Genomic DNA, 24,366 nt, shown 5'->3' on the forward strand with positions numbered 1-24,366 from the left:
TCACTATGTGAATTTGGTTAGATGGGTATATGTGGACCATAATACACCAGTCCTTGTTGATAGTATGTCTCTAGGCTGGCCATCTCCCCCATGAGCTAAGAGTGGGACTTAATGGGAATCTGTCGATAGGATCATCCATCCTAATCGTCTATAGGGGCATATAGGTCATACAAAATACCTTAATAATCTGCGATCCGATGTCTTATTCCAGAGAAATACACATTTTTTTCAATATGTAAATGAGCTGTTATGATCTATGGGCCGCACATAGATCTCCCCGAGAATTCACCTCTAGAGGGTATGAGACATATAATGACTGGCGGTCTTCTCTCCAGATCAACATGTCTCACACTGGTAACTTTGGTTTATTGGTATTATTATTGAATTCTGGTAATATTCTCCTGTTATCCTAATCTTGAATTGTGACTCTAGCTATGTCCATCTCTGTGATTTTTCCTCCTGGTTCAGACCTTGTCTTGTCTGACCTTATTTTGACTTCTGGCACCTGAACCCAGTGATTTTCCTGACTATAGTTTTGTCTCCTGATTCTGTACCTTCAGTTTCTGACCCAGCTACCTTGACTACTGTTGTTTGAGCATCGCTCCTCTGGCCAGCAGCTACTCCATGGGTACAACCCAGGTGTCCCTGTAGAATGTCTAGATCCCTGTATAGAGGCTAAATGGTGAAGGCCAAGGTTCCTCTGGGAGCTGATGTAGTGGCCAAGTCTGTCTGAGGTTACGTTTTTGAACTGATGGCTTCACAGAACTTTAGTTGCATGTAATGTTTTTGTGAACACAAAAACTAAGATGTGGCATTTGCCGGCATATTGGCCGACAGCGGAGTCTCCTTCGCTTGAAGCAAAGAAGAGCACAAATAGAATAAGTACTGCCAGGTTCTTCGAAGACTCTCAAGGAGGGGGGTCATCCTGGACTTCCACCAATCTATTGGCAGGAGCCGTTTTACAGAAAATATTCCAATGCTTCCAAATGTTATCTACAAAAATCATGGTGCTCATGGAGACGTAGACTATTCTACTATGTGCCTGATGGCCCCACACCATGGTCTTTTGCGTAGGTGTTGGTCGCGTATCTAAAAAATGAAGTTGGTTAATGGAGTTCTGGATGGTTTGTATTCTTTTTTTTTTTGACTGTCGTAACAATCATGGCTACATTCGATGGTAGATTATTGTGGACCGGAAGGGACACCTGTCTGTTTATTTGACATGGGTGCTCAAAGAGAAGATACTTTTTAGCTAGCAAAAGTTTTAGGGGGAAGGGTCATTATATATCGCCCCTTTCTCCCCAGCGCAAGGTAGAAATACATTAAGCTCTACCACTACAAACTCCTTGTTCTAACCCTGCCTAAAATTAAAGGGGTTTTCCATCCCCTTTCCAGAAATAAAAAACTGCTTTAGTCTTTCTTCCCAGGTGTAATTTTGACTCCGCTGCTGATCTTGGTGTATGCAGTGCTGACGTCACATCGAAGGCGCTGCAGCCACTCAGAGCCACTGAGCTCACTGATTTCCTGCAGCGCTGTTGATGTGACATTAGTGCTGCAGACACTGGAGGCAATGGTGGCGACTCCGCGCTGGACCCAGGTAGAGCGAGTAAAGAACATTTTGATTTTTTTACAAGAAGCAAAGTGAGGCTGTTCTGAATTATTAATGGCATTATACGACTCCATTATAGGAGCTAAACAACCAATTAAATGATGGTGTAGATCCAACACGGGATCTATGAACCTAATTGACTATATTTGGATACGTTGTGGTGTCTACCATTATTCCAGGCGAAATGCACAGATTTAACACGAACCTCAATAAAAGAATCGTAAAAAACACAAAAAAAAAATCTGTACGTCATCGGGTACAATAGACACGTCACAGTCCGATATTTTTATTAACATAAAATAATTACGAATGTATAAAATTCTGATTCTATTCTGTACATTATTATTGTGGCACGGAAATACTAAAAATAAAATGAAAAAATATCCATGATTTTGTTTGTGCGCACGAGTCTATGTATTGTTTTATCAGTTGATGTCCTTCAACCATTAGAGCGGCCGTCATATATGGTAAGTTCTGGAACTTCTAGGTTTCCATTTTGGAGGAAGTTCGTCTTCCGCTCAGAAACGAGGGACGACGTTCATCTGGTAGTTCTGCGGTCTGGAAGCGTTGGTTTTGGGCTCGGGTTTTATGCTCAGATTCTTCCTGTCTACAGTCGGCTCTAGGGTGAATTTCTGCAGTATGGTGGTTAGGAAGAGGAAGAGCTCCATGCGAGCCAGGCCTTCTCCCATACACATGCGTTTGCCTGAGAAAACAGATAAGAAGTCCAAGCAAAACTTATAAGAGTAACCATTGTTTTCTGGTGCAAATTGCTTTGAAAAGTTGCAAATTTTTTGCGCAATTTTGGGAGTTGCACAAACAGTTTGCAACTTTTGGCGTTTTCACACTAGTTTCTACCAGCTCCGCCAAAGTGGTCAGAGCTGGGACGGGACGGGGACGTGGTACCACAGCACCTCACGCCAGAAATCCCCCATCCCCCATACAGCCAGGCTCAGCTGAGCGTTCAAGTGTTTTCAATGGCGAAAGAGAAGAAAGCAGCTGCCAAACATCACTGGCAGAGGCTTATCCCCCCTGGAAATAAAAGGACTGACCGGGGAAGTTACACCTGCCTCATCCTTGTTTCATGTGATGGTTGTTACATCTATTGATATAGAATATTTGTAAGAACAAAAACAACTGACTCCCAAAATCAAGTGATGTTTCTGGTCTTCCTAATCCCAGCCCGTATACCAACCATATAAAATAGTGTTTTGTCATATTCTAACCCTGGTTAACTTTCAGTCATAGTTTACAGATATTTTTTTTGCCGTAATAATATAATAATCTCTTACCTGTAGAGAATGGCATAAATCCATCACTTTTCTTAAAGCCGCCTTTCTCATTAAGGAAGTGTCCAGGATCAAACTCCTCGGGGTTTTTGAAATGTTTGGGGTCTTTTAGGACAGAAGTCAGGACTGGGAACACGAAGCTTCCCTGAAAAAGTAATGTATAAAATATGTAGATGTAGAAACCTGAAGGGTTAAACGTAAGATGTAGCTTGTAGTTGATAGGAGTGAGATCTAGTTGGTAGTTGATAGGAATGAGATCTAGTTGGTAGTTGATAGGAATGAGATCTAGTTTGGAGTTTATAGGAGTGAGATCTAGTTGGTAGTTGATAGTGAGATCTAGTTGTTAGGTAATAGGAATGAGATCTAGTTGGTAGTTGATAGGAGTGAGATCTAGTTGGTAGTTGATAGTGAGATCTAGTTGTTAGGTAATAGGAATGAGATCTAGTTGGAAGTAGGTAGATGATAGGAGTAAGATCTAGTTTGGATTTGATAGGAGTGAGATCTAGTTGGTAATTGATAGGAGTAAGATCTAGTTTGCATTTGATAGGAGTGAGATCTAGTAAGTTGATAGGAGTGAGATCTAGTTGGTAGTTGATAGGAATGAGATCTAGTTGGTAGTTGATAGTGAGATCTAGTTGTTAGGTAATAGGAATGAGATCTAGTTGATAGGAATGAGATCTAGTTGCTAGGAGAGAGATCTAGCGGATTGTGAGATCTAGTTTAGAGTTGATAGGGGTGAGATCTAGTTGGTAGTTGATATGAGTGAGATCTAGTTTGGAGTAGATATGAGTGAAATCTAGTTGGAACTTGATCGGATTTAGATCTAGTTTGGAGTTCAAAGGAATGAGATCTATTTGGTAGTTGATAGAAAGAATTGACCCGAGATATTGAGAGAGCAGCACAACTTTTTTTAGATAGGATATCCCCGGTGTATCTGAGGGACAACCACTAGTTACTGTATAAATATGAGTAGGGTAAGAGTTAAATGTCCGCCTGAGTTCATAAACTTAAAAGACAGAAATGGTTGAAGAAAGTCAAAGTCAAACTTGCGATTGAGACTGAATATTAGCAGTGGTGCACGAGCTGCTAAGCCCCACATCTTCCCAAGGCCAAGCAGCAAGAACCGGCCAGGTGTGGTCGATAAGACGAGAGAAGACGAGTACACCGCACCTTAGGGATGTGATATCCTCGGAAGGTGGTGTCCTTGCTGACAGCGTGCGGCACTCCTGTCGGGACGATGTCGGCAAACCTCTGGATCTCGTGGATTACGGCTTCTGTATACGGCATCTTAGTCTTGTCTTCTATGGACGGACAGCGATCTTTACCTATTACATTATCGATCTCTTTGTGGATCTTTTCTGAAATTTATAAAATGGAAGAAAGGACATATTTGTTTAGTCTGGTCGTAACCAAAAACTAATTCTGGGGAAAATGTCGCCATCTCAGGACGAAAAAAATAGAACTAATACAGCTTCAACAAAGGTAAAATACATTGCTCCATCCCGTGATATAATTTAGGGATATTTATAATAACTATATTCTCTGTTCTCAGCAAAAAAACCCCAATGATATTAAAAAAAGTTTCAACAAGAACACGACCACTAATCTATTATTTCCTATTTTTAGGACCAATGTAGCAGAACTTTTCACCAACTCAGACTGCGACTCCTGCGCCCTCTGCAGCTACAATCCTACATGAGGAGCATATTAAATAGGGAACATTTCATATTGAACTAGACACATGATGTAATGGTGGCTGAAGAGCAGAATAAAACCTTTTTTGATTTTTTAAAATTTTGCCTCTCCGTTGCGGAGATATTAGCCATCAAAGTATTTGGCTCCGAATGAGTTAACTTTTGTTAAGTCCCAGGTGGGTGTTACCAGAGTGCTTTCACTGGGGGCGTGGACTTCCTGTATTATCAGAGAGCTTTCACTGGGGGAGTGGACTTCCTGTATTATCAGAGAGCTTTCACTGGGACTTCATGTATTATCAGAAAGCTTTCACTGGGGGTGTGGGCTTCCTGTATTATCAGAGAGCTTTCACTGGGGGCGTGGACTTCCTACATTATCAGAAAGCTTTCACTGGGGGTGTGGACTTCCTGTATTATCAGAGAGCTTTCACTGGGGGCCATGGACGTCCTGTATGAGTTGCTATGTGACAACATCCACTTTGACTTGACTAAAGTTAACTCATTAGGTGCCAAATACTTTGATCAATTATATCTCCTCAATGGAAAGGCAGAATTTAAAAAAAAAAATGTAAAAAGTTTTTATCCCGCTTTGCAGTCGCTATTACGTTGCGTGTCCGGATCAACATGAAAAGTTAAATAATACAAACAGGCATTAAAATGATCACCTTGTATTTCAGGATATTTCAGGAGTATAAGAAAACCGTATCTCAGCGTCAAACTAGTCGTCTCCGTTCCAGCAAAGAATAAATCTAATATCGTCGCCTGTAGATTCTCGTCATGAAATTCTGTGCCTTGGTTCTTTTTTTCCTAAAAAAAAAAAAAAAAAATTAGAATGCAAAATTAATTTGCAAATGTCAATAATGGACAAAAACGTGCAATTTTTTAAGAGCAGATAGGAGTCAAAGTGAAGTGGAAGGTTTGATGTCAGCGACTTATTTTAGTGATTACTGATGTTCTCTACATACAGAGTGCGACCCTCGGAGGGCTGATAATAATATCTCACCTCCTCCATCTTGATGAGGAAGCAGTCTATGAAGTCCCGGGGGCAGTTCTCGTCCAGGGAGGCTCGATGGCTCTTTATCATCTCATTGATAAATTGTTTCAGGCTTTCTGTAATTTTGAAGATCCTCTGATGAGGACCGGGAATGTAGGGCATTACGGTGGGGAGCATGTTAAACAGCTAATAAAGGAAAAAAGAAATACAATAAACAACATTACTATTACTTTCTTGGTCCCGCGTCATATTTCTATTCATTATTCACCTTTATAAAATTGTTGTTTTTTTTTATTGCTTCAGTGCACCTATACTGTGATCGGCTGCAGCGGTCAGGTAACTGGAAAGGTGCATTATCAGCCAATCACTGGCCTCAGTGGTGCAGCCTGTGCTAGATATACAGGGGGGACAGCTGGCGAGTATGCCCGATTTTGCTATTTTCATCCCAACCCAAGTTTAATTTAAAGGGAGCCTGTCACCAGGTTTTTGCTATGTAATCTGAAAGCAGCATGATGTAGAGGCTGAGACCCTGATTCCAGCGATGTATCACTTAGTTTACTTGGTGCAGCAGTTGTGATAGAATCACAGTTTTCCTTGCTGCAGATCTAGCAGTTCTCGGAATGCTGAGCTGTGTATAACTCCGCCCACATCACTGTGCATAAGCAGAAAGCTGCCAATCAGTGCTGGGGGCGGGGCTGGACCAGGGAGCACCAGACACCCAGTCCTGCAGTGATAATCTGCTCATAAAACACTGATTGTATTGAAATCGCAAAAAGTAAGTGATATATCACTGGAATCAGGGTCTCGGCCCCTACATTATGTTGCTGACAGATCCCCTTTAAACCTGATAACCTTTAAAATGGCACAGTGGCATTTTTAATTGCTTTAGGCTCCAGAATTTTGAAGTTACCCTTTGAATTCAGACTTTTATATCTCCATGGCTACAGACTACAAATAAACCCTGTGTTGTCAGATCCTGACGCCCATTATACTTTTTTCTTTTCATTTGTCCCCTGCTTCTTACTAACTTGTATTTGGTAGTGTAGGTTGCCAGGAATTGGGGGGGGGGTGTTACCTCTGCACTCCCTGCAGCTAAACCCCTGTGTGTGCAGCATCTGCAGACACTAAACGGTAGGATAGATTACCCAGTGGATCCCATCTTCAATTATTGTGGCATTTCTGATTCGAGCCAAGGTGCCCCGACAACCATAAGTCATGTGGGCAGAATTTGCCGTAACCCTTTTATTTTTTGTAATTTTGTGGTAATTACACGACACCCCTATAGATTCTAGAATACACGTTTTATGATATTTACCTGCCCTGAGCGCGTGTTTATCAGCTGGAAAATATCATTAATATACGACAAAAGGGTGGAGAATTTCTGATCTTCGTAGTCGAATCTTTCACCGAACACGACGGAGCAAATAACATTGGAGACAGCTTGTCGCATTACGTATAAAGGGTTAATAGGAGCGTCTGCAAGTAAATAGAAAGAGGCCGTCAGTAACTATACACTAGAGAAATTGGGAAAATATGTCTGGTCAATACAAAGGACCAAGGGGGAGATTCATTACGTGTGGAGGAAAGGCGATTCTGGCAGCTAATAGGAAAGGATTCTTTACAGTTAGAGCAGTTATCTCCTACTGAAAGAGACACTGTATCAGATTTTATAATAGCAGACGAGGCTGTAAGTGCGGGGATTTCTGCAGGTGGCCGTATATAGGGGCAGCGCGACAGTGATACAATCGTCAGCATTTGGAAAAGAAGGATCAGGCATGTTGAATACGAACATGACCGATCCTTCATGTCATATCTGTATGAGCGACCTGAGAACATATTTTTTAGATTGCACCAACCTTTCTCCTTCATGAATCTCTCGGTGAGACATCGCGCTTCTTCTTGGATTCTTTCTTCGATGCTTCTCTTTCCCATTCCAAAATTTCTCATAGTTGTCAGTGAAAACCGACGAAGGATTTTCCATCTTTCTCCACTGCTGGCAATGACCCCTGTAAGGTCAAGCAAAGGGTTAAAAGGGGGCGTCTAGGTTTAGAAAAAACATGGGTGTTGTCTTCCAAAAATGGCATGTCTAGATGCGGCACTGAATGTGGAGGGAAGTGGCGGCACTGAATGTGGAGGGAAGTGGCGGCACTGAACGTGGAGGGAAGTGGCGGCACTGAACGTGGAGGGAAGTGGCGGCACTGACAACCACATTTAAAGCTGCAAACTCAAGTTTTGTATTTTTCAGCTTTATGTAATTAAGTCTTTGCTTTCTATAGTGAACACTAATGTAGTAGCGAGAGAGAAAGGTCAGGATTTATAGAGTCGGCTCCGAAATGTCTACAGTAATTTGTGTTTCCAACCTCCGATCCCGGTCACAGAGCGTCCACATCTCTGAGAGGAGCGCGGCCAGGAAAGATCCACACATTGTTCCCGCACCATCCAGACGTGGTTCATATATACAGCACGGCCTGGATACAGCATCATACAGTAATCCACATCGAGGGGACCCATTCATCATCATTCTATTCATCTATTACAATTTATCATCAGAAAATGACCTCAAGAATAAATTCAGTATTTGTGCTAAATACAGAGTTTATTTATTCATTTTCATATTACAATTTGCATAAAAAGCAGAAATCTTGCAATTTTCATACAATTTAGACTCATAAATCTTGTTATTTTTAAGGAAGACTTTTCAACAGTCTCATTATCAACACAGACCGGAATACAATGACTGATAACACCTCTATATAAAGCTAATAAAACAGGATCCACCATTTACAATAGGTGATGTTACAGCTCACCTCCTCCTCCTGTACAATGACTGATAACACCTCTATATACAGTAGATAACACAGGATCCACCATTCACAATAGGTGAAGTCACAGCTCACCTCCTCCTCCTCCTGTACAATGACTGCTAACACCTCTATATACAGTAGATAACACAGGATCCACCATTCACAATAGGTGATGTCACAGCTCATCTCCTCCTCCTGTACAATGACTGATAACACCTCTAGATACAGTAGATAACACAGGATCCACCATTCACAATAGGTGATGTCACATCTCACCTCCTCCTCCTGTATAATGACTGATAACCTCTCTATATACAGTAGATAACACAGGGTCCACCATTCACAATAGGTGATGTCACCGCTCACCTCCCCCTCCTGTACAATGACTGATAACACCTCTATATACAGTAGATAACACAGGATCCACCATTCACAATAGGTGATGTCACAGCTCACCTCCTCCTCCTGTACAATGACTGATAACCCCTCTATATAGAGTAGATAACACAGGATCCACCATTCACAATAGGTGAAGTCACAGCTCACCTCCTCCTCCTGTACAATGACTGATAATACCTCTATATACAGTAGATAACACAGGATCCACCATTCACAATAGGTGAAGTCACAGCTCACCTCCTCCTCCTGTACAATGACTGATAACCCCTCTATATACAGTAGATAACACAGGATCCACCAATCACAATAGGTGATGTCACAGCTCACCTCCTCCTCCTGTACAATGACTGATAACCCCTCTATATAGAGTAGATAACACAGGATCCACCATTCACAATGGGTGAAGTCACAGCTCACCTCGTCCTCCTGAACAATGACTGATAATACCTCTATATACAGTAGATAACACAGGATCCACCATTCACAATAGATGATGTCACAGCTCACCTCCTCCTCCTGTACAATGACTGATAACACCTCTGTATACAGTAGATAACACAGGATCCACCATTCACAATAGGTGAAGTCACAGCTCATCTCCTCCTCCTGTACAATGACTGATAACACCTCTATATACAGTAGATAACACAGGATCCACCATTCACAATAGGTAAGGTCACAGCTCACCTCCTCCTCCTGTACAATGACTGATAACCCCTCTATATAGAGTAGATAACACAGGATCCACCATTCACAATAGGTGAAGTCACAGCTCACCTCCTCCTCCTCCTGTACAATGACTGATAACACCTCTATATACAGTAGATAACACAGGATCCACCATTCACAATAGGTGAGGTCACAGCTCACCTCCTCCTCCTGTACAATGACTGATAACACCTCTATATACAGTAGATAACACAGGATCCACCATTTACAATAGGTGAGGTCACAGCTCACCTCCTCCTCCTGTACAATGACTGATAACACCACTATATACAGTAGATAACACAGGGTCCACCATTCACAATAGGTGATATGACAGCTCACCTCCTCATCCTCCGGTACAATGACTGATAACACCTCTATATACAGTAGATAACACAGGATCCACCATTCACAATAGGTAATATCACAGCTCACCTCTTCCTCCTCCTGTACAATGACTGATAACACCTCTATATACAGTAGATAACACAGGATCGACCATTTACAATAGGTGAGGTCACAGCTCACCTCCTCCTCCTGTACAATGACTGATAACACCTCTATATACAGTAGATAACACAGGGTCCACCAATCACAATAGGTAATGTCACAGCTCACCTCCTCCTCCTCCGGTACAATGACTGATAACACCTCTATATACAGTAGATAACACAGGATCCACCATTCACAATAGGTGATATCACAGCTCACCTCTTCCTCCTCCTGTACAATGACTGATAACACCTCTATATAAAGTAGATAACACAGGATCCACCATTCACAATAAGAGATGTCACCGCTCACCTCCCCCTCCTGTACAATGACTGATAACACCTCTATATACAGTAGATAACACAGGATCCACCATTCACAATAGGTGATGTCACAGCTCACCTCCTCCTCCTGTACAATGACTGATAACCCCTATATATAGAGTAGATAACACAGGATCCACCATTCACAATAGGTGAAGTCACAGCTCACCTCCTCCTCCTGTACAATGACTGATAATACCTCTATATACAGTAGATAACACAGGATCCACCATTCACAATAGGTGAAGTCACAGCTCACCTCCTCCTCCTGTACAATGACTGATAACCCCTCTATATACAGTAGATAACACAGGATCCACCAATCACAATAGGTGATGTCACAGCTCACCTCCTCCTCCTGTACAATGACTGATAACCCCTCTATATAGAGTAGATAACACAGGATCCACCATTCACAATGGGTGAAGTCACAGCTCACCTCGTCCTCCTGTACAATGACTGATAATACCTCTCTATATACAGTAGATAACACAGGATCCACCATTCACAATAGATGATGTCACAGCTCACCTCCTCCTCCTGTACAATGACTGATAACACCTCTGTATACAGTAGATAACACAGGATCCACCATTCACAATAGGTGAGGTCACAGCTCACCTCCTCCTCCTGTACAATGACTGATAACCCCTCTATATAGAGTAGATAACACAGGATCCACCATTCACAATAGGTGAAGTCACATCTCACCTCCTCCTCCTCCTGTACAATGACTGATAACTCCTCTATATACAGTAGATAACACAGGATCCACCATTCACAATAGGTGAGGTCACAGCTCACCTCCTCCTCCTGTACAATGACTGATAACACCTTTATATACAGTAGATAACACAGGATCCACCATTTACAATAGGTGAGGTCACAGCTCACCTCCTCCTCCTGTACAATGACTGATAACACCTCTATATACAGTAGATAACACAGGGTCCACCATTCACAATAGGTGATATGACAGCTCACCTCCTCCTCCTCCGGTACAATGACTGATAACACCTCTATATACAGTAGATAACACAGGATCCACCATTCACAATAGGTAATATCACAGCTCACCTCTTCCTCCTCCTGTACAATGACTGATAACACCTCTATATACAGTAGATAACACAGGATCCACCATTCACAATAGGTGATGTCACAGCTCACCTCCTCCTCCTGTACAATGACTGATAACCCCTCTATATAGAGTAGATAACACAGGATCCACCATTCACAATGGGTGAAGTCACAGCTCACCTCGTCCTCCTGTACAATGACTGATAATACCTCTATATACAGTAGATAACACAGGATCCACCATTCACAATAGATGATGTCACAGCTCACCTCCTCCTCCTGTACAATGACTGATAACACCTCTGTATACAGTAGATAACACAGGATCCACCATTCACAAAAGGTGAAGTCACAGCTCATCTCCTCCTCCTGTACAATGACTGATAACACCTCTATATACAGTAGATAACACAGGATCCACCATTCACAATAGGTGAGGTCACAGCTCACCTCCTCCTCCTGTACAATGACTGATAACCCCTCTATATAGAGTAGATAACACAGGATCCACCATTCACAATAGGTGAACCCACAGCTCACCTCCTCCTCCTCCTGTACATTGACTGATAACACCTCTATATACAGTAGATAACACAGGATCCACCATTCACAATAGGTGAGGTCACAGCTCACCTCCTCCTCCTGTACAATGACTGATAACACCTCTATATACAGTAGATAACACAGGATCCACCATTTACAATAGGTGAGGTCACAGCTCACCTCCTCCTCCTCTACAATGACTGATAACACCTCTATATACAGTAGATAACACAGGGTCCACCATTCACAATAGGTGATATGACAGCTCACCTCCTCCTCCTCCGGTACAATGACTGATAACACCTCTATATACAGTAGATAACACAGGATCCACCATTCACAATAGGTAATATCACAGCTCACCTCTTCATCCTCCTGTACAATGACTGATAACACCTCTATATACAGTAGATAACACAGGATCCACCATTTACAATAGGTGAGGTCACAGCTCACCTCCTCCTCCTGTACAATGACTGATAACACCTCTATATACAGTAGATAACACAGGATCCACCATTCACAATAGGTGATATCACAGCTCACCTCCTCCTCCTCCTGTACAATGACTGATAACACCTCTATATACAGTAGATAACACAGGATCCACCATTCACAATAGGTGATGTCACAGCTCACCTCCTCCTCCTGTACAATGACTGATAACACCTCTATATACAGTAGATAACAGGATCCACCATTCACAAAATGTGATATCACAGCTCACCTCCTCCTCCTCCTGTACAATGACTGATAACTCCTCTATATACAGTAGATAACACAGGATCCACCATTCACAATAGGTGAGGTCACAGCTCACCTCCTCCTCCTGTACAATGACTGATAACCCCTCTATACAGAGTAGATAATACAGGATCCACCATTCACAATAGGTGAAGTCACAGCTCACCTCCTCCTCCTCCTGTACAATGACTGATAACACCTCTATATACAGTAGATAACACAGGATCCACCATTCACAATAGGTGAGGTCACAGCTCACCTCCTCCTCCTGTACAATGACTGATAACACCTCTATATACAGTAGATAACACAGGATCCACCATTTACAATAGGTGAGGTCACAGCTCACCTCCTCCTCCTGTACAATGACTGATAACACCTCTATATACAGTAGATAACACAGGGTCCACCATTCACAATAGGTGATATCACAGCTCACCTCCTCCTCCTCCAGTACAATGACTGATAACACCTCCATATACAGTAGATAACACAGGATCCACCATTCACAATAGGTAATATCACAGCTCACCTCCTCCCCCTCCTGTACAATGACTGATAACACCTCTATATACCGTAGATAACACAGGATCCACCATTCACAATAGGTGATATCACAGCTCACCTCCTCCTCCTGTACAATGACTGATAACACCTCTATATACAGTAGATAACACAGGATCCACCATTCACAATAGGTGATATCACAGCTCACCTCCTCCTCCTCCTGTACAATGACTGATAACACCTCTATATACAGTAGATAACACAAGATCCACCATTCACAATAGGTGAGGTCACAGCTCACCTCCTCCTGTACAATGACTGATAACACCTCTATATACAGTAGATAACTCAGGATCCACCATTTACAATAGGTGAGGTCACAGCTCACCTCCTCCTCCTGTACAATGACTGATAACACCTCTATATACAGTAGACAACACAGTATCCACCATTCACAATAGGTTATGTCACAGCTCACCTCCTCCTCCTGTACAATGACTGATAACACCTCTATATACAGTAGATAACACAGGACCCACCATTCACAATAGATATCACAGCTCACCTCCTCCTCCTGTACAATTACTGATAGCAGAAAACAAATTGAACAGTAAAAGTGTGAGTTAGACATTTTCAGATTAAATATTCACTTTACGATTTACCAAAGTTTTTAGAAAAAAATTCCCCTGCTCCGGTGTCTCCGCGGTCACTGAAGGCTTCGCTGCAGTCCACCAGCGCTTCCCTCACAGCATCGTACCCGATCAGCACTATTGTCCGGAGGTTTGCTAAGTAGATGGTATAGACGGGTCCGTATGTCTCGCTCAGCTAGAAAAGAAAAAAATGAGGTATGTAACACTTGGGCCAAGTTCACACGAGTGTGTTACACATCCGCATCCCGTCCACTGCGAGGACGTTTTACCCAGACGCTTGGGAAATATTTTCTGGATCTCACAATGTGATTATTGCACACGACTGTATTATATACAGATACACAGGGATCTATTGCTGCACTCCCCTGTTTTATTCAGAAAGGAGAGCTTCTTCTTGGATGTCTCATCTTAGTCTATTAAAGGGAGGTTTTTGCTATGGAATCTGAGAGCAGCATGATGTAGGGACAGAGACCCTGATTCCAGCGATGTTTCTCTTACTGGGCTGCTGGGTTTTGATAGAATCCCTGTTTTCTCTGTTGTAAAGGTAGCAGTGCTCTGAATGCTAAACTAAGCATAACCCCGCCCACACCACTGATTGGCCTGTGTACACTCTACATAAAGGGAGGTGTTTGCTATGGAATCTGAGAGCAGCATGATGTAGGGACAGAGAACTTCATTCCAGTGATGTATCTCTTACTGGGCTGTTTGCTGTAGTTTTGATAGAATCCCTGTTTTCTCTGCTCTAGATGTAGCAGTGCTCTGAATGCTAAACTGTGTATAACCCCACCCACACCACTGATTGGTTTGAGTACACAGCAATCTGCCAATCAGTGTTTTGGGTGGGGCTACACAGAATATCCTGACTGCTGCGCATGTGACACCTAGTCCTGCAGTGATAATCTCCTGCTGATAAAACACTGATTGTATTGAAACTACAACAAGCCACTGAGTAAGTGACACCGACTGTCATAAAGTATGTGCTCTTACCTTAACTAATGAGCGTGGTAGTTCTGTGGTGCTGATTTGATGGATATTCCCCACGCCGGGCAGAGGTGTGGGTCCTGGGGGGAGGTCCTTCTGTGTGACCCTACCCCACCATTTAATGAGATAAATAAGGAGAGTGACTCCGGTGGCCAGGAGAAGCGTGGCTGCGATACTCAGCGCCATCCCTTACAGCTCGGGCTGCATTGTGTCCTGTGTGTTTATATAGGGTCAGGGCAGCGTTCCAACTCGTCATTACCAAGGACAGGAGGGCGTGCGGTGCAGAATTACAGCTGTGCTGCATAATAGGTTGTAAAACGTATAATAATTACCCAGATTATCTCCAGATAATGGAGACAGAACGTACAATGTCACATTTACATTAACCTATAATTGACTCGTCTAAATATGTTGCCAAAAAATAAGCGAAACTCTTGTAAATGGGGTCAATAGATCGTTTACGCCGATGTAAAAATCGGCAGCACATTGCCCCTTGTGACAATGGGACGCGCTGCCAAGAACATGACCCACGGTGACAGAATGATGGCACTAATGATCGTTATGTTCCCATTAATTGTCATCGGCCCTGTTAACCCCTTAATGCAATATCACACACATACGAAATGGCGTGTGGAGAGGGCTCAGGTAGCGGGGTCTATCTCTAACAGACGTCACCAGAGATGAGCTACGGTCACGAATGTTAAAGCGGTATTCCCATCTCCAAGATCCTAACCCAATATATAGTAGGCATAGTAATAATAATATTAGCAACTAACTCCAATTAGAAATGTAGTATAGTTCTTCTGATTCACTGTGTCACTTACCCCATGTGCAGGGCATTGCAGTAGATTAGGTATCTATCCAGGGGCGGACACTGACTGCTTGGGGCCCCCCATCTTTTATGGTGACAAAGCTACAGATGTATATATAGCCACACACACATATATACCTCTTACATAGCCTCCTTTATTATGTATATTGCTGCCCCTTATTACACAGTGCCCTCTCTTGTTATGTACAGCACCCTCCCTTACATACTGGATTATTTATAGCCCCCTGTCTGTATTGCATAGCGTCCTCTCTTGTTAGATATGTAATGCAATGACGGCTAATGGAGCATGGGAAAGCTTCTTTTCTGATGGAAGAGCTGATGGACTGGTCTTCTGGTCACCGGCAGCTCCATCAGCCGTCATTATATATCTAACAAGAGACGACTATGTAATAAAAGAGGGTGCTGTGACTGACAGAAATAACAAGAATACACTATGTAAGGGGCAGCACTGTACATAACAGCAGAGGAAGCTATATAATAAAAGAAGGCACCATATATAACTAGAGATGATGGTACGTAATAAGGGAGGGTGTTATACATAATAAAAGAGGAAACTATGTGACTAAGGACGGCGCTATACATAATAAGTGAGTACACTATATACTAAAGGACTGTGCTATACATAATGCGGCTACATTCCTGTATCCGTGTGCAGTGTCGGTGTGCTGCCCTGTTTTACAGACGCATTCAGCATGTCCTATTCTAATCCTCAGAATCTGATCAGAATAGGACATTCTCTGACCCTCTTAGATGTCATTCTCAGATCCGTGATTTTCATGGATGTGTGAATGGATCTATAAAACTCTACGAGTCCGTGGACCATCTGATAAAAAAATCTGGCAGCGCATGGACATTTCTCACAAATGTGAGAATGCAGCCTAAGGGATTTTACAGATAACATTATCACTCCAAGTCACACAATGCAGATATAGAATAATATTTACATCCAGGCACTTACCGCTGACGTCTCATCTGATCAGAGTCGGTTTCTGCTGCTTCTTCTCCGTCTGGTCAGACCTTCTTGTCCACATCTCCCAGCCACGACTCGTCTTGTCACGATGATCTCCAGCCTAGAAAATAACAAGGTCACATATACTGTGAATATACATGTGTCTCCCCCGCACTGCGCCCCTGAATACAGATATGTACCCCCCCCATTAATATCCTATTAGCCACTTAGTAATCAAAATATAAAGTGATAAGCAGCACTGTGCCCCCCATTAACTATAATCGCCACCAGCCAATAATATAAATTATTCAGTCTCTGTGACTCTCCCCAATTAACTGAAAACATACAAGGCTTCACAGTACAAGCAAAGTGAAATCCCCATCATTGCTTTCTCCCAGCACCCTCCCATTGTTCTCTCCCAGTACCCCCATCATTGCTCTCTCCCAGCACCCCCGTCATTGCTCTCTCCCAGCACCCCCGTCATTGCTCTGTCATAGCACCCCCGTCATTGCTCTCTCCCAGCACCCCCATCATTGCTATCTCCCAGCACCCTCGTCATTGCTCTCTCCCAGTACCCCTATGATTGCTCTCCCCTAGCACCCCCGTCATTGCTCTCTCCCAGCACACCCATCATTGCTCTACCCATCCCCACCATCCTCATCATTTCTCTCCCCATCCTCATGATTGCTCTTCCCATTGCCACCATCCTCATCATTGCTCTCCCAATCCCCATCATTGCTCTCCCCATCCTCATCATTGCTCTCCCCATCCCCACCATCCTCGTCATTGCTCTTCCCATCCCCACCATTGCTCTTCCCAGCCCCATCATTGCTCTCCCCAGCCCCATCATTGCTCTCCCCATCATTGCTCACCCCAACCCCATCATTGCTCACCCCAGCCCCATCATTGCTCACACCAACCACATCATTGCTCACTCCAGCCCCATCATTGCTCTTCTCAGTCCCATCATTGCTCTTCCCAGCCCCAAAATTGCTCTCTAAAGCCCCATCATTGCTCTCCCCATCCCCATTATTGCTCTCCCCAGCCCCGTTATTGCTCACCCCAGCCCGTCATTGCCCTCCCCAACCCCATCATTGCTCTCCCCAGCCCCATCATTGCCCCATCATTGCTCTCTCCAGCCCCATGATTGCTCTTCCCAGCCCCATTATTGATCTACCATCCCCATCATTGCTCACCCTAGTCCCATCATTGCTCATCCCAGCCCCATCATTTCTCTCCCCATCCCAATCATTGCTCATCCCAGCCCCATCATTGCTCACCCCAACCCCGTCATTGTCACCCCAGCCCCATCATTTCTCTCCCAATCCCCAACTTTGCTCTCCTCAGCCCCATCATTGCTCACCCCAGCCCCATCATTGCTCTCCCCATCCCCATCATTGCTCTCCTCAGCCCCATCATTGCTCTTCCCAACCCCATAATTGCTCTCCCAGCTCCGTAATTGCTCTCCCCAGCACCATCATTGCTCTTACGAGCCCCGTCATTGCTCTTCTCAGCCGCATCATTGCTCTTTCCAGCCCCATAATTGCTCTCCCCAGTTCCGCAATTGCTCTCCCCAGGCCCATCATTGCTCTCCCCAGCCCCGTCATTTCTCACTCCAGCCCCGTCATTGCCCTCCCCAGCCCCATCATTGCTCAACCCAGCCCCATCATTGCTCACCCCAGCCCCATCTTTGCTCTTCTCAGCCCAAACATTGCTGTTCCCAGCCCCATAATTGCTCTCCCCAGCCCCGTAATTGCTCTCCCCGGCCCGTCATTGCTCACCCTAGCCCCGCCATTGCCCTCCCCAGCCCCATCATTGCTCTCCCCAGCTCCATCATTGCTCTCTCTAGCCCCATCATTGCTCTCCCTAGCCCCATTATTGCTCTACCCATCCCCATCATTGCTCACCCCAGCCCAATCATTGCTCACCCCAACCTTGCCATTGCTCACCCCAGCCCCGTCATTGCTCACCCCAGCCCCATCATTGCTCTCCCCAGCCCTGTCATTGCTTACCCCAGCCCCATCATTTCTCTACCCATCCCCATCATTGTTCGCCCCAGCCCCATCATTGCTCACCCCAACCTCGCCATTGCTCTCCCCAGCCCCGTCATTGCTCACCCCAGCCCCATTATTGCTCTCCCCAGCCCCGTCAATGCTCACCCCAGCCCATCATTTCTCTCCCCATCCCCATCATTGCTCTCCTCAGCCCCATCATTGCTCTCCTCAGCCCCATCATTGCTCATCCCAGCCCCATCATTGCTCTCCCCAGCCTTGTCATTGCTGTCCCCATCCCCATCATTGCTCTCCCCAGCCCCATCATTGTTCTCCGCATCCCAATCATTGCTCTCCCCAGCCCCATCATTGCTCTCCCCATCCCCATCACTGCTCTCCCCAGCCATATCATTTCTCTCTCCAGCCCCATCATTTCTCTCTCCAGCCCCATCATTTCTCTTCCCATCCCCATCATTGCTCACCCCAGCCCTGTCAAGGCATTACTCACCCCAAACTCATCATTGCTCTCCCCAGCCCCATCATTGCTCTCCAAAGCCCTATCATTGCTCTCCCCATGCCCATCACTGCTCTCCCCAGCCGCATCATTGCTATCTCCAGCCCCATCATTTCTCTTCCCATCCCATCAATGCTCACCACAGATTTCTGATTGCATTGCTCACCCCAAACTCATCATTGCTCTCCCCAGTCCCATCATTGCTTACCCCAGCCCCATCATTACACTCTAAAGCCCCATCATTGCTCTCCCCATCCCCATCATTGCTCTCCACAGCCCCATCATTGCTCTCTCCAGCCCCATCATTGTTCACCCCAGCCCCACCGTTGCCCACCCCAGACCCATCATTTCTCTACTTAGCATTGCTCACCTCAGCCCCATCATTGCTCAACCCAACCTCGTCATTGTTGTCCCCAGCCCCATCATTGCTCACCCCAGCCCTGTCATTGATCTCCCCAGCCCTGTCATTTCTCACCCCAGCCCATTCATTTCTCTCCCCATCCCCATCATTGCTCTTACCAGCCCCATCATTGCTCAACCCAACCCCATCATTGCTCTCACCAGCACCATCATTGCTATCCCCAGCCCCGTCATTGCTCACCCCAGCCCATCATTTCTTTCCCCATCCCCATCATTGCTCTCCTTAGCCCCATCATTGCTCTCTCCAGCCCTGTCATTGCTGTCCCCACCCCCATCATTGCTCTCCCCAGCCCCATCATTGCTCTCCCCAGCCCCATCATTGTTCTACGCATCCCAATCATTGCTCTCCCCAGCCCCATCATTGCTCTCCCCAGCCTCAACATTGCTCTCCCCATCCCCATCACTGCTCTCCCCAGCCCCATTATTGCTCTCTCCAGCCCCATCATTTCTCTTCCCATCCCCATCATTGCTCACCCCAGCCCTGTCATGGCATTGCTCACCCCAACCTCAACTTTGCTCTCCCCAGCCCCATCATTGCTCTCCCCAGCCCTATCATTGCTATCCCCAGCCCCATCATTGCTCTCCCCATCCCCATCACTGCTCTCCCCAGCACCATCATTGCTCTCTCCAGCCCCATCATTTCTCTTCCCATCCCCATCAATGCTCACCACAGCCTTCTCATTGCATTGCTCACCCCAACCTCATCATTGCTCTCCCCAGTCCCATCATTGCTTACCCCAGCCCCATCATTACACTCTAAAGCCCCATCATTGCTCTCCCCATCCCCATCATTGCTCTCCACAGCCCCATCATTGCTCTCCCCAGCCCCATCATTGTTCACCCCAGCCCCACCGTTGCCCACCCCAGACCCATAATTTCTCTCCTTAGCATTGCTCACCTCAGCCCCATCATTGCTCAACCCAACCTCGTCATTGCTCTCCCCAGCCCCATCATTGCTCAACCCAGCCCTGTCATTGATCTCCCCAGCCCTGTCATTTCTCAACCCAGCCCAATCATTTCTCTCCCCATCCCCATCATTGCTCTCACCAGCCCCATCATTGCTCAACCCATCCCCATCATTGCTCTCACCAGCACCATCATTGCTCTCCCCAGCCCCGTCATTGCTCACCCCAGCCCATCATTTCTTTCTCCATCCCCATCACTGCTCTACTTAGCCCCATCATTGCTCTCTCCAGCCCTGTCATTGCTGTCCCCACCCCCATCATTGCTCTCCCCAGCCCCATCATTGCTCTCCCCAGCCCCATCATTTTTCTCCGCATCCCAATCATTGCTCTCCCCAGCCCCATCATTGCTCTCCCCAGCCTCATCATTGCACTCCCCATCCCAATCACTGCTCTCCCCAGCCCCATTATTGCTCTCTCCAGCCCCATCATTTCTCTTCCCATCCCCTTCATTGTTCTCCCCAGCCCTATCATTGCTCTCTAAAGCCTCATCATTGTTCTCCCCATTCCCATCATTGCTCTCCCCAGCCCCATCATTGCTCTCCCCATCCCCATCACTGCTCTCCCCAGTGCCATCATTGCTCTCTCCAGCCCCATCATTTCTCTTCCCATCCCCATCAATGCTCACCACAGCCTTGTCATTGCATTGCACACCTCAACCTCATCATTGCTCTCCCCAGTCCCATCATTGCTCTCCCCAGCCCAATCATTACACTCTAAGGCCCCATCATTGCTCTCCCCATTCCCATCATTGCTCTCCCCAGCCCCATCATTGCTCTCCCAAGCCCCATCATTGTTCACCCCAGCCCCACCATTGCCCACCCCAGACCCATCATTTCTCTCCGTATCATTGCTTACCTCAGCCACATCATTGCTCAACCCAACCTCGTCATTGCTCTCCCCAGCCCCATCATTGCTCACCCCAGCCCTGTCATTGCTCTCCCTAGCCCTGTCATTTCTCACCCCAGCCCATTCATTTCTCCCCCATCCCCATCATTGCGCTCCCCTGCCCCATCATTGCTCAACCCAGCCCCATCATTGCTCTCCCCAGTCCCATCATTGCTCTCCCCAGCCCCATCCTTGATCTCACGAGCCCCATCATTGCTCTCTCCAGCCACGTCATTGCTCTCCCCATACCCATCATTGCTAATCCCAGCCCCATTATTGCTCAACCCAGCCCCATCATTTCGCTCTTCAACCCCATCATTGCTCACCCTAGCCCCATCATTGCTCTCCCCATCCCGATAATTGCTCTCTCCAGCCCCATCATTGCTCTCTCCATCCCCATCATTGCTCTCCTGAGCCCCATCATTGCTCACCCCAGCCCCATCATTGCTCTCCCCAGCCCTGTCATTGCTGTCCCCATCCCCATCATTGCTCTCCCCAGCCCCATCATTGCTCTCCCCAGCCCCATCATTGCTCTCCGCATCCCAATCATTGCTCTCCCCAGCCCCATCATTGCTCTCCCCAGCCCCATCATTGCTCAACCCCATCCCCATCACTGCTCTCCCCAGCCCCATCATTGCTCTCCCCATCCCCATCAATGCTCTCCCCAGCCCCATCATTGCTCTCTCTAGCCCCATCATTGCTTTCCCTAGCCCCATTATTACTCTACCAATCCCCATCATTGCTCACCCCAGCCCCATCATTGCTCACCCCAAGCTCGCCATTGCTTTCCCCAGCCCCGTCATTGCTCACCCCAGCCCCATCATTTCTCTCCCCAGCCCCGTCATTGCTCACCCCAGCCCCATCATTTCTCTCCCCATCCCCATCATTGTTTGCCCCAGCCCCATCATTGCTCACCCCAACCTCGCCATTTCTCTCCCCAGCCCCGTCATCGCTCACCCCAGCCCCGTTATTGCTCTCCCCAGCCCCGTCATTGCTCACCCCAGCCCACCATTTCTCTCCCCATCCCCATCATTGCTCTCCTGAGCCCCATCATTGCTCACCCCAGCCCCATCATTGCTCTCCCCAGCCCTGTCATTGCTGTCCCCATCCCCATCATTGCTCTCCCCAGCCCCATCATTGCTCTCCCCAGCCCCATCGTTGCTCTCCGCATCCCAATCATTGCTCTCCCCAGCCCCATAATTGTTCTCCCCAGCCCCATCATTGCTCTCCCCATCCCCATCACTGCTCTCCCCAGCCCCATCATTGCTCTCTCCAGCCCCATCATTTTTCTTCCCATCCCCATCATTGCTAACCCAAGCTCTGTCATGGCATTGCTCACCTCAACCTCATCACTGCTCTCCCCAGCCCCATCATTGCTCTCCCCAGCCCTATCATTGCTCTCTAAAGCCCCATTATTGCTCTCCCCATTCCCATCATTGCTCTCCCCAGCCCCATCATTGCTCTCCCCATCACTGCACTCCCCAGCCCCATCATTGCTCTCCCCAGCCCCATCATTTCTCTTCCCATCCCCATCAATGCTCACCACAGCCTTGTCATTGCATTGCTCACCCCAACTTCATCATTGCTCTCCCCAGTCCCATCATTGCTCTCCCCAGCCCCATCATTACACTCTAAAGCCCCATCATTGCTCTCCCCATCCCCATCATTGCTCTCCCCAGCCCCATCATTCCTCTCCCCAGCCCCATCATTGTTCACCCCATCCCCACCACTGTTCACCCCAGCCCCACTATTGCCCACCCCAGACCCATCATTTCACTCCTTATCATTGCTCACCTCAGCCCCATCATTGCTCAACCCAATCTCATCATTGCTCTCCCCAGCCCCATCCCTGCTCACCCTAGCCCTGTCATTGCTCTCCCCAGCCCTGTCATTTCTCACCCCAGCCCATTCATTTCTCTCACCATCCCCATCATTGCTCTCCCTAGCCACATCATTGCTCAACCCAGCCCCATCATTGCTCTCCCCAGCCCCATCATTGATCTCCCCAGTCCCATCATTGCTCTCTCCAGCACAATCATTGCTCTCCCCATACCCATCATTGCTCACCCCAGCCCCATTATTGCTCACCCCAGCCCCATCATTTCGCTCCCCAACCCCATCATTGCTCACCCTAGCCCCATCATTGCTCTTGCCATCCCCATAATTGCTCTCTCCAGCCCCATCATTGCTCTCCCCATCCCCATCATTGCTCTCTCCAGCCCCATCATTACTCTCTCCAGCCCCATTAATGCTCTCCCCAGCCCCATCATGGCTCTCTCCAGCCCCATCATTGCTCACCCCAGCCCCATCATTGCTCACCCCAATCTCGCCATTGCTCTCCCCAGCCCCGTCATTGCTCACCCCAGCCCCATCATTGCTCTCCCCAGCCCCGTCATTGCTCACCCCAGCCCCATCATTGCTCTCCCCAGCCCTGTCATTTCTCTCCCCATCCCCATCATTGCTCTCCCCAGCCCCGTCATTGCTCTCCCCATCGATATCATTGCTCTCCCCAGCCCCATCATTGCTCTTTTAAACCCCATCATTTCTCTCGATCCCCATCATTGCTCACCCCAGCCCTGTCATGGCATTGTTCACCCCAACCTCATCATTGCTCTTCCCAGTCCTATCATTGCTCTCTAAAGCCCCATCATTGCTCTCCCCATCCCCATCACTGCTGTCCCCAGGCCCATCATTGCTCTCTCCTGCCCCATCATTTCTCTTCCCATCCCCATCATTGCTCACCCCAGCCCTGTCATTGCATTGCTCACCCCAACCTCATCGTTGTTCTCCCCAGTCCGATCATTGCTCTCCCTAGCCCCATCATTACACTCTAAAGCCCCATCATTGCTCTCCCCATCCCCAACATTGCTCTCCCCAGCCCCATCATTGTTCAGCCCAGCCCCACCATTGGCCACCACAGAACCATAATTTCTCTCCCTATCATTGTTCACTTCAGCCACATAATTTCTCAACCCAACCTCGTCATTGCTCTCCCCAGC

The 24,366-nt window shown here is 46.7% G+C and overlaps 1 protein-coding gene across 1 annotated transcript; it reads right to left on the bottom strand.

Annotated features, from left to right (window-relative positions):
* Nucleotides 1–1,906: 1,906 nt before the first annotated feature.
* LOC141153312 (cytochrome P450 2A13-like) lies at nt 1,907–15,051 on the bottom strand. Its single transcript, XM_073638028.1, has 9 exons — nt 14,818–15,051; nt 13,843–14,005; nt 7,437–7,586; nt 6,896–7,056; nt 5,590–5,766; nt 5,252–5,393; nt 4,066–4,253; nt 2,899–3,040; nt 1,907–2,312 (listed from the first exon to the last, which is right to left on the bottom strand). The coding sequence occupies exons 1-9, from the start codon at nt 14,995–14,997 to the stop codon at nt 2,128–2,130; spliced, it is 1,488 nt and encodes a 495-aa protein (XP_073494129.1). The 5' UTR covers nt 14,998–15,051; the 3' UTR covers nt 1,907–2,127.
* Between the last annotated feature and the right edge of the window lie 9,315 nt (nt 15,052–24,366).

This window comes from Phyllobates terribilis, unplaced genomic scaffold, assembly GCF_046119375.1.
Source record: "Phyllobates terribilis strain yellow unplaced genomic scaffold, ASM4611937v1 Scaffold_7__3_contigs__length_470593459, whole genome shotgun sequence".
Classification (NCBI taxonomy): domain Eukaryota; kingdom Metazoa; phylum Chordata; class Amphibia; order Anura; family Dendrobatidae; genus Phyllobates; species Phyllobates terribilis.